This window comes from Trichoderma gamsii (assembly GCF_001481775.2).
Source record: "Trichoderma gamsii strain T6085 chromosome Unknown Scaffold_1.2, whole genome shotgun sequence".
Taxonomy (NCBI): domain Eukaryota; kingdom Fungi; phylum Ascomycota; class Sordariomycetes; order Hypocreales; family Hypocreaceae; genus Trichoderma; species Trichoderma gamsii.
This window is the reverse complement of record NW_020171338.1, coordinates 1,305,158-1,316,513: the sequence shown is the minus strand read 5'-3', so window position 1 is coordinate 1,316,513 and position 11,356 is coordinate 1,305,158. Positions and strand designations below refer to the sequence as shown.

Here is an 11,356-nt window from a genome sequence, read left to right as displayed (position 1 = left end):
ACCTACTCCTCACCTACGGCGACTGTCCCCTGCAAGGCGTGATGTGTCTCTCTGTTGCTACAAAAATGCTATCGCCTTCTCCACACTCGCCTCCAGCATCATATCGCTTCGATCCGTCGCAATATCGGTTCCTTCTCAGCTGTTTCTTCCCTTGGATTTGCAGCCACAGGTCTTTAGGCTGTGCATCAGTTTCGGTCGGGCTCATAACATTGCTCCACTGGATGAGTTCTAGCGAGTAACGTTGCTGGAGCAAATTGAGCCGCCGATAGTCTCTCTGCTCTCTGACAGGTACTCCATGTGAAACAGGTGCGTTTTGTTTCAACCGGCTCAGTATCAGCGGTATCCTCGCATACCGATTAAGGCTTCGAATGTTTGTACCCATGTACGAATATAACATCTTGAGGCACTGTTTAACAGTTGTCGGCTACCTCACCAGGTTCGGTGACTGCGGCGCTGCTGCTGAGTCTCCGCCCTCAGACCTCCTATTCAGCTTCGCCTCTGCATCTACTCACAACTGCGTGTGCATGCACACTGACGTTGCTGCACTGCACCCACTCCAGTGTCTTGGGTGCTAATGACGCCAAGATATCGTCAACAACGCACTCTCCCGGTCAATGCTACGCCCGAGACTCGACCGGCGGCCCGGCTCGCTCCTAAAGGTGCTGTCAGTTCAAAGTCTGGCGCCACTCTCCCATCCCCCCTTTTTCGCGATCCAATACGCCTTGGCGTCAACCCTCCAACATAGCTGCGCATCGAGCCAATCCGCTTACAGACCGAACGCCCTGCGACACTCCCACCGCATCCTCACGTACCACCTCGTAGGTGTCGATGATGCATATGCATGTGCTACCAATGGCGGTAATATTAGTTCAAACAAGTGCTACATGTCTTACACCAGCACAACAGATGCATATGATGCAGAATGGAAATCGCGGCGTATCAACAGCATCAATCTTTCACTCTTCTCCTCGACATGCTAACCTTGCGTTGAAATATGTGTGTAATGTCGATTCGATGACCAAGGCCAGCTGAAACGCCGGTGGCGTGGCTGCCATACCGAACTATGCGGCGACTCACCGTCGTCACCTACTCCTGCGGCAACTCAGCTGCGTCTAGTAGGTATCACGACCCGTTGTGAATACTTCTTGTACCTGTCCCGATACCCCACATGCTGATTCCTAATACCACCTCAGCTCAGGCCGCAGCTCACATGTGAGATGAGTCGGCCGCATTCGCTATCCAATGACTAGATGTACGAGGCGATCACCGCCAGCCTCCTACATACAGCTCTCATCTGCCGGGAAAAGTCGTGATAACAAAACATCCCACCACATCCCACTCGACAAGCGCCCACCCCTACCAAACCCCATTTCCTAAAACGCTTTCCTGCATAAAAGGCGGCAAATGCTCTGCTGTCCAACCGCATCTGCATGCACGTGGATCTAACACCGAAAAAAAGAACCCGCAATCATGCCTGGCATATGTAGGAGGAACGTACTAGCAATTTTTTCTCTCTCCTCTCCTCATGCAACTCATATATCATACAGCATAGAGATCCTCTTTTTCACCCAAATCCATAATAGCGCATTTCGTCTGAAGTGTAGCCCAACTGGATTCATGGCACATGGCACAGTCTGTATCCACGCTGGGTATCACCTATCCATGTCACAAAACGCGCGCTGCCGCGGTAGATGTATGTGACGGATGCATGCCAACCCAATCTAACTCTGCTTTTTTCAAGCCGACACTGCATCTAGAAAACTCAAATACGTAAAATTTGTAATCCTGGCTCCTTTTTGTCCCTTAGATTTTTATCTCTTTATATCTTAGGTGGCTTTTTTTATCCCCCACCCTGCTGCTGTTGAGTCCATTTGTCGTTCTGGAACCCTCCGTTATCAACCTTGCGGAATCCAATCTCATCCCTCTGATCGTCAATCAGGCGCCCCCATTCTAACAACAGCCGGAACAAGTAAATCTCCATATCCTTCTCCCGCAGTGCCTTTTCCGCCCATCGCTGGCCCTGCTGGACGATCCACTCTGCGTCCGCCGTGCGGCCCGGCATCGGAACTTCCCTGTCATTCACCTTGGGCCGGCCCTCTGTGCCCGAGAAGTAGGTAAAGGTTGAGTGCAGGCCCTGGTATCTTGGGTCGATGGGCACAAAGTGTAGCCACGGCATCAGCCGCTCCGTGAACCATGTGCGGAAGATGGTTGATACAAACGGCAGGCTATTCGAGCGTATAGTGCGGAGCCACTGCTGCGGAGGGCCGTCGTCTTCATCCGCTAGCAGGACGTAGCGGTATTCCAGCAGCTCGGCGGCGTCATCGCGGATACCATAGGCCTTCTCGACGAGCTTGCAGCCGCTGTGCTCCGAGCACGTCGTAGAGTTTGTCACGCCCAGGCTAAAGGGCATCACGGCGTTGGCCTCTGCGGCCGAGACCCTTTCGTAGCCGAACCTGTCGGGGGACTCTGTCGTCGGGAGGACCATGATGACGCTGTCGCGCGGGTACGGCGCGCCGGCGAGATGCAGCAGGCGATATTTGTGACTTCCGCGCAGGGCCTGACTATTGATTGCGTGTTCCCCCAGAACCCCTCTCCAGCCCAGACTATCGTATCGTCGTGTAAATTGCCACTTGATGTCGGGCTCCTCCAGCCTGGTCCTGGGAAGCGGTATGACAATGTCGCTGAACTCGTCCGTCTTGGCCGCGCTGAATAGGGGCGCGAGCCGGCGGAGCGGCGGCCAGCGAGGATCCGTGAGGGAGAATCCATGCAGCAGCCGCAGGTCAGGCTGGGAGCACGTATCCAATGACTTTTGCCAGTTGGTAAGAAGCTGGCCAAAGGAATGATCCTTTGCGCATGACCAACAGAATTCCATAAAGTTCCAGTGAGGCCTGGTCCTGCTCTTTGACAGGGGATGGCATGCTTCGACTAGCATCTGACGGAGTTCGCCAGCGGATACTGTGCTTTGAGGAGGAATAGGAGGATCAATATTGTTGTTGATGCTGCTGCTGCTGCTGCTTCTACCATCATTGCTGGTTTCGGCTGTCGGTTCCTTCTCGTGTTCTGCTGACAGTGTCTCACTGCTATTGCTGTGGATTGCCTCATCGAGTGAACGCCGAGATAGTAAATCAGCTACCGAGCTGAGCTCAGCCGCCCGACTCTTCGAATTTGCCTCTTCCCACGGTGGTAACACCCGAGGTCCTGGAGAGAGATTGATCGGTAGAACCATGTTAGGGAGGTGCGTGGAAAACTTTGCAATCATCTGAACCAGCTCGTCTAGATCCTTGTCGTGACTCTCATCTCCTGTGTTTGCTCGAGTCACCTTGCCATCCTTGACCGTAATGGCTGCAACGTCCGGCATCGCCGCCATCTCATCTGCTCTTTTACGGAGCACAGCAGGAGGAACATTCCAGAAGGGGCCAACATCTCGATCGATCTGGTCCCAGCCGTCAATCATGACCGAATCATCTTCCGCATATTTGAACCACGCATCAAAATTGGGTGGCGGCAACTTCCCCTTATGCCGCTCCTGGTAGACTGTGACGGCTGTTGCGAGCGTCGTACTGACGCTAACTAGTGCCTTCCAGCGGTCGTGCTCAACGTGAGCTCTGTAGACGAATTCGTTGACAGGATGAATTCCATTGCCAAAGGTTTCCGGCTTCTTTATGAGAATGAATATTGTTGTAGCCAAGAGAAGAGCCAAAAGCAAGACCGCAAACATGATCCGTCGAACGAATAAGACGGAGTGGAGATCATGAAGATACAAGAAAGTAATGGTACCGGCAACAATCATCCACAGTGGCCCCAGCGCAGCGAGTCGTGAAAGGTGTAGCCAATCTCCGTAACGGAAAATCCTGTCACAACAGCTCCAGATGCCTATCAAGAAGGTCAAGGTGCTAACAGGTGTAATAGTAGATGTCTCGCATATCCAAAACATGGTGGACGTAATGAGCGCAGTAAAAGCAAAGCTATCAATTACGGCATCAAAGCCATACAGAGAACCAAAGGAGACGTTTACTCTATGGGTGCCCCTGAAAATGGCGTTGACAGCCCATAAGATTCCCACCGAGGCAGCTGATAGGAGGAGCACCGAGCTCAGAATCCGGATCCGCAGCTTGATGCTTCGCGCCCATGCCAACAATCGCCAGAGCAAGATGACAATGGTAGCATCAAGTGCGAGGCCTAGGAGTTGCAGTGTAACGGTGTTGAACCGGCTGTCAATGAGGTGGAAGCAAAAGTAAGTTGAGCGCCGGATCTGCGATATTGAGAAGAAAGTGCCCAGCGAGAAAACGAGGGCGCTCATGACAGTGTTGAACATGACCACTCGAGGTCCGCTGAACCAGTCGTAGATATCATCAAATACGCTGCGCCAGGGATCGTCGTCGTCCTCAGAGACTGGGAAGCCCCATCGCCGGCGCGTGGAGAAGATCTCATAGCCGATAAGGAAGATGCACAAAAATGACTATCGCGACGCCAAAAAGCTCTGTCAGTCACCCATCTCATCTCAACTCATATTCATCTCATCCCCTTCAGTGACGTCATCTCACCTCGAGTCCAGGAGTAGCACATTGTTGCTGTTTGTTCACCAGATGAAATGCTTCCAGTCGAAGGACAATGGCGAGAATCAAGACCGGAAGAGACCATCTCCTGGGCCGATTGGGAAGATGGGCGCTGGATCCCTTGAGCAGGGCGTCGTCAGAGGCAATACCGAGAACCGACTCGTCTTTGCCGGAGACGAAGCGTCCATCTGCCCCTGGGATAAACTTGACTGCAGCGCTGAGAGCATAGCAAATGAGGCCTGAGAGAAGCAGGACCAGCAACGATGAAAGCCGAGGTCGCTCTGTTGAATAAGGTTAGCATTTAAGCAATCCACCCAATGGGTATTTGGCGCTTCATAGGTAGGTAGGGATGGGACCACGTGCCGGTCAAGGAATGGCGCTCCAATGAGTGAGAGATGTACACAAATGACAAAACGCTACTATAAATAAGAGTCAGTAACTTCATATACAGATAAAGAATGAAATTGCGAGTGCGAGTGCAAAAATGTAGGCAATGGGAGCATATACCAGAGAGCAGAGACGTGTACAGGTGGGAACCTTGACCAACCCATGGCTCAATTGTGGCTCAGCCCGAGCGTTTGGTACCGTCTCGCCGTGTGTTTGTACCTCCTGGCCCAAGCGGTTCAATTCGAAGTTCACAATCAATCAATCATTCTTCTGCAGCTCATTAGACTCATAGCGTTTGGCTTCAGGATGAGAGAAAATGCCAGCAACTTGAAACCAAGTCTCTGTATTGCTTTCGATGGGCGTTTAGTGATCTGCTTCAGGGGAACAACGTAAGTACGCGGCGCTTACATAAGACAACAAATGAGTAGGGCGCCCAGTAGGTGCACGTTTAGCAGTGCTAAAGTACAGTGCTAAGGCAGGCAAGTACCTCGTATCTTGATAAGCAGCGCCAAGGTAAACTTCAATTATACGAGCAGCAGCACCTCTCTCTCTCTTTTCTCAACCACCAAACCATGTATCCCATATCCAGCACAGCACCATGGCCGGTTTCAACGATGTGCCGTTCATTCAGAACCTCGCCGTGCCCGCCGTCTGCCTGCTCATTGCCTTTCTAAGCTACTTCTCGCAGGTCCTCTTCAACTACTCGACCCTCGACCCAGGTCCGCTGTCCCGCACCGAGAGCTGGACATTCAACGTCTTGCTGGTGTGCCTCTGGATCTCGTACTTCCGCGCCGTTACAGTTAACCCCGGCCGCTACATCTTCCCCGACCAGGTAATCGAGGCAGACGGCCGATGGTGCAAAAAGTGTCAGGAGCCGAAGCCCCCCCGGGCGCACCACTGCCGTCACTGCCAGCGATGCATCCCCAAGATGGACCACCACTGCCCTTGGACCAAGAACTGCGTCTCCATGACGACGTTCCCGCACTTCCTACGGTTTCTCTTCTACGCAAACGTGTCGCTGTGGACGCTGAGCTACTTCTTGTGGCAGCGATTCTACGCCCTGTGGGAGACTCGCAGAATGCCCGCTCACCTGGGCCCGACGCTGCCTGGGCTCATGTCCCTTGTCATGACGGGCTTCGTCTGCAGCATCACGTCCTTCGCGCTCGGCATTATGCTCATAACTACACTGAAAGGCTGGGTAGAAAACCAGACTACAATTGAGGCATGGGAGGTCGACCGCCACGAGGCTCATATCGGACGTGGAAGGCAGGACTGGTGGGACATAATGGGCCCAGATGGCGAGCCTCTCCAGTTTGAAAAGGTGGAATTTCCGTACGACATTGGCTTCTTCGCCAACATGGCCCAGGCAATGGGCACGTCCAACTTCCTCTTGTGGTTCTTCCCCTTAGCGGGCAACCCCAAGATCAGCAAGACCGGGTCCGGCACCGGATGGACGTGGGAAGAAAATGGTTTCAATCGCAAAGAAGGCATGTGGCCCCCTCTGGATCCCGATAAGTTCCGCCGCGCAGTTGGAGGTTTTGGCACGTCACGGCGAAACTACGAGGACGAGCTCGAGCTCGAGGACGACGGGCTGTCCGTTGGAGAGCACATCGAAGCTTTCAAGAGGCGCCAGGATGAGGACCTGAGGAGACGGAAGACAAGACAAGATGCGCTCATGTCGGAGCTGGAAGAGGTGGATGAATATGGCTCACGCAGGGCCGCCTATAATGATGATGAGACGAATAACAGTAATGGTATGCGCTTTAATTGGGCAAACTCGGATGGCGAGTATCTTCGAGACTACGGCGTTGACGAGGAGGCGGAAGAGGAGGATGAAGATGTTCCGCTTGCCGAGCTGCTACGGCGTAGAAATGTTGGAACTAGGTCATACAACGATGCATAACCGCATGACGAGAAGAATCAAAAGATGGCTAATCAAATTGTAAATCAGCGAATAAGCATGGACAAAGCGTTGTATCATATAAAAATAGATTTTTATCTTTTCCATAGCAATCATCTCGAAGAAAGCGATATACCATATAAAATAGATGTTATCTGATACTTTTTCTCTAAAAGCAAGAATTCTTAAAAATGTATAAATAAGCATTTCAGGCCCTGAATCGCAAGGGTCCCGCGTAATTCCCCCCCTTTAACCCTTCCATCTTCTTCTACCAAAAACGCGCAGAAAGTAAAACAGAAAACAAAGAACTTCTCCCAGACACATACACACGCTTCCCAGGGATCTATACTCGAGAACTCGTGCGACAGGTGGCCCAAGTTACTCGCACACATCGTGTGTATACAACAAAATCCGCCATAATTTCTCCAGTCATAGAGGCGTAATATTTGCGTCAGAAAGCAAGAAGAACGAATATAACAAAAAAGTTAAACTGAGCTGTAAAGAATATATATGCCTTCGTGACAAAGAAAGATCGTGAAGCATGTCTAAAAATTGCGGCGCAACATCTCACCAGTCGTCAGTCTCATCATCTCTCTTTTGGTTCAGAGCATTCTTGCGTGCCAAGAGAGCATCAGCCAAGCTGCCTCCCAGGCTGGGTGTCGGCGTGCTTCTGCCGCTATCGCCACCGGTGCCGTTCAGGCTCATGCCAGAATCTCTCTGGGCTAAATCGACAGGCTTGCGGCCACCTGCAGCTGGTCGTTTTGTAGGTGGCACAGGCTTCGCCTTGGCTGACGGCGGCGCTGGAGGTAGCCGAGGAGCAGGGGCAGCTTGCTCTTCTACATATGCCGCTGGCACCCAAGCTTGTCCTTGAGCATTCTTGGCCAGCCACCAACCTGCAAATAATGTGTTAGATAAAAGATTTTACTCACACTGAGAAACTCGTAGAATTAGATAATACGTACCATTGTTCTCCTTCTGGACAACCTCAAGTAGGTCTCCTGCCTTGATGGAAAGCTCGTTTTCCTTTGTGCCGGCGAAATCATATAACACCTTGGCCATGATCTTGGGCTTAGCAGCAGGAGGGGCGGGAGGTGGTGGCGGAGCAACTCGACCCACGGCAGCTTGCTTCACCGGTTTGTTGGTATTCCCTACAATAGGAATGGTCTGGTGAGTCGCCGAGCTCAATGTGCTTGTGCTTGCCGACGGGGTTGCTGATGAAGCGGATGACACTGCGCTGCCAAGGCCAAGAGCAGCAGGTGGCGGAGGAACAGTTCTGGTTCCGGTGCCTGTCGGTCTTGGCTGGGTATTGCGATTGCCAGTCAATCTCGATGGCCGTCCTCCCGGGCCACCCGGCTTGATGAGCTTGCCCCTGGTAATGGGGCGCGCTGCCACAGGCTTGCCCTTGGGCGTTGGCTTCGACACGGAGCTTGCAGGCTGTCCCGGAGTAGTATGGATTGTGCTACTCTTGTAGAAATCAGCCCGCTGCTGGGAATCCTTGAGCACCTTGATCTGCTGCATCTTGTTTGGCTTCTTGGCATATTCAATGGTTTCGCCAATCTTGAGGTTGAAACCTCCCGGCATGACACGCTGCAGCTGGGTGAACATTTCCGTCTTGAATACGCAGTTCATGAGCGGATCAGGCTCCTGCGGAGATCCGATTCCTAGTGAGAACCAGTCGTCCTGGGCTGAGGAGACTCCGAAGAACTTGATAGATCCAAGGGGCAGTGCCTTCTCTACCTGAATCTGCGGCTGTCCTTGGACAAGCAGCTGGGCAATGATGTAAAATTTGGAGTTTGTCACGATGATGATGCGAGGGCTTGGTTTACTGGATCGGCCAAACTTGGACTCGAGAATCTCGGCACGGCATGAGAATACAACACGCTCGTTGGAGCCAATGTTGGCTGCTTGCCGCAAGGGAGCCCCGGGTCCATTCATGGCATTGATTCCGAGGTAGTCCCCAAGGAATCTTCGAGAGCCGAGAAGACTCATTCGTCGTCTCTCCTTTCGTCCTCCAAGCACCTTGTGGCCCTGGTCACGGAGCTGCAGAAACTCTGCACCAGTGCGCTTCTTTCGCCAGACACGTTGTATTCTCGTAGCGGATTCGGCTCGGTACGCAAGATAGGCTCGCCACATACGTTGAATACGAGTTGCCATGTTGTGCCAGTATCGATCTCTCATATGCTCCAGCGCAAACAAAGTCTCTGGAGACTTGATGAAGGCCTTTGTAACACCCATCTGCCACTCCTCTTTGGGAATGCTCGTGTCCTTGAGGATCTGTTTCACAGCATCTTCGTATGATCCCTGCCACGTGTATTCACCAGCATATGAGGTAGCAGGCGACAGCAAGAAAAAGCGATCGACGAATTTATCAAAGTCTTGTCGGTAAGCAAATCCAGCTCTTCGAATGCGAACGTTTTCTTGCAGACCGAGATACTTGATCTGGTGCAGGACGTTGGGTCCATTGTATTCAGAAGGCGACTTGTTTTCGTTAGGCTTGATAGTTCGGATATATGAGGGCTGGCATTTCATGAGCGTCTCTACCAAGAGGTTGGCTGATGCTCGAATCGTGTCTCCTGCTGTGGGAGGCTGCTTTCGGTTATCTTGATCGACCTGGTGAGGGAATAGCGTGTGGATGAATGTGTTTCCACTGCCCTGCAACAGGTTTAGCAAGCCCTTCAGCAGCTGATCCTTGTTCTTATCCGTGATGCCGTCGACAGTGTACCCGACATCGCCAGCGTAATGTTTGATGATGAAGCTGCCTTGTCGGGGAATCAAGTGAGCGTGGGACATGCCGTTGATAGTCTGCATGAGGGTCCTGTCGCAAGCAGCGGGGTCTGCGTGAGCCGTCTTGGTTGCGTCTTTCATAGCAGAAAAGATTCCAACGGGGCGAATCTGCTCAATGAGGTCGCACACAACCTTGTTGTCAAAATATTTGATCGGCGTCCACTGAATCTTTTCCCGTGTGTACTCTTCCTGTTCGGCTTTCAGTGTGAGCTGGATGAAGATCTGCTGGAGCTTTTCATTGACGTAGTTGATGCACAGCTGCTCGAAACTGTTGTTTTCAAAAATCTCAAAGCCATAGATGTCAAGAATACCGATGGTATTGGATGTCTCTTGTCTAGACTTGAGAGACTGGTTGACGCGAACCCTGATCCAGTCGAATAATTTGCTATAGATAGCCTTGGCCAATGCATCTCGAGTAGCCATAGCCTGGGCCGGATTTGCGGGCGATTCAATGACCTCTCCGTTGCGGGGCGTCAGGATTCGAATGGTGATGCCTTTGATGACGTCCTCGGGTGTACATTGCAGCAGATATCCCACAAAATCCACCACAGATCTGTCAACTACCTCGGCGTATCCTTCTTGGTCTTCCTGGAACCGAATGTTGCCAATCCACAGAATGGCAGACAGCATGCGGAATATCTCATCCTGCTCCGCTTGGCTCAAACCAATAATCTTCATGGCATTGAGCGTATCCTGGAACTCCGCAACATCGTCTATGCCGTCAACGTCGAAACATTTAGACCGGCTGGTATAGAGGTAGGTCTCGGGCTTCTGAATGCCAAATTGTTCTCGGTACTGGGCGGGAGCTGCTTTTGTAAATTGGTAGAAAATGTGAAAGTTACGCTCATTCGTAATCTGCCCGACGACTCGAGTGGCTTCGAGGAGATAGTTTGTGATGTCGGCTCCGCACGGCTCGCCTTGAGCGTTGAAATGCAGCTGGAGGTATTTTCCGAATCGCGATGAGTTGTTGTTTCGCAGCGTCTTGGCGTTTCCGAAAGATTCAAGCAGGGGATTGGTTGCCAGCACCATTTCCTTGATCTTCTTGATGTCGCCCGACTGCTCGCCAGAAACGCTCGCAATGTACTGCATGATGCGCTTGGCAGCCTCGGTCTTGCCGGCTCCTGACTCGCCCGAGATGATGACACACTGGTTGTCGCTGTACGCCTTCATGTTGTAGTAGGCCGACTCGGCGATGGCAAAGACGTGCGGCGGCATCTCCAGACGGTTCTTCCCCCTGTAGCTGTCCAGCACCTGGTCGGTGTAGATGCCCAGGTCCCGGAAGGGATTGACCGAGACCAACACATGGCCAATGTATGTATAGATCTCAGCGCCCTCGAAGCGCTTCTTGAGGTTGTCGTTGATGGCCTCGTTGGACACTTTGCTGAGGAGAGTCAAGTCTGACACACCGATCTCCTTTTTCTTAGTCACCTCGTACGTCGCCTTCCTGGGCTTTTCGCTGGCGCCGCCCGCTGCCTGAGCGCCTCGAGCGGCCTTATCCTTAGGACGCCGTGAAATACCCTATCAACATGGCAAAAAGTGCGCGTTAGAATGATGCTGAAGCTTTTTTCTCTTTTTTTCCATGGTGGGGGTGAAGAGAGATTGGGAGATGACAGGAGTCGAGCGGTCTTACCATGGCTGAGGATGGAGGAACGGCACCGGAAGGAAAGAAGGGGGGGGATGGAAATGAAAGAGAGAGAAAGACGTCGAAGAAGGGGATTATTCGAGCATC

General features: G+C 52.3%; 3 protein-coding genes across 3 annotated transcripts; 1 reads left to right on the top strand and 2 right to left on the bottom strand.

Annotated features, from left to right (window-relative positions):
• Positions 1-1,840: 1,840 nt before the first annotated feature.
• On the bottom strand, positions 1,841-5,107 carry TGAM01_v200398 (hypothetical protein; the record flags this gene model as incomplete). The annotated part of the gene is made up of 3 exons (XM_018803124.1): positions 1,841-4,459; positions 4,545-4,837; positions 5,104-5,107. 3 exons carry the CDS (start codon positions 5,105-5,107, stop codon positions 1,841-1,843), a joined length of 2,916 nt encoding a protein of 971 aa, XP_018663530.1.
• Positions 5,108-5,541: 434 nt separating this feature from the next.
• TGAM01_v200397 (palmitoyltransferase PFA4) lies at positions 5,542-6,846 on the top strand (the record flags this gene model as incomplete). The annotated part of the gene is made up of 1 exon (XM_018803125.1): positions 5,542-6,846. One exon carries the CDS (start codon positions 5,542-5,544, stop codon positions 6,844-6,846), a length of 1,305 nt encoding a protein of 434 aa, XP_018663531.1.
• A 564-nt stretch (positions 6,847-7,410) lies between these two features.
• TGAM01_v200396 (myosin-5) lies at positions 7,411-11,260 on the bottom strand (the record flags this gene model as incomplete). The annotated part of the gene is made up of 3 exons (XM_018803126.1): positions 7,411-7,736; positions 7,806-11,145; positions 11,258-11,260. The coding sequence occupies 3 exons, from the start codon at positions 11,258-11,260 to the stop codon at positions 7,411-7,413; spliced, it is 3,669 nt and encodes a 1,222-aa protein (XP_018663532.1).
• Positions 11,261-11,356: the final 96 nt, after the last annotated feature.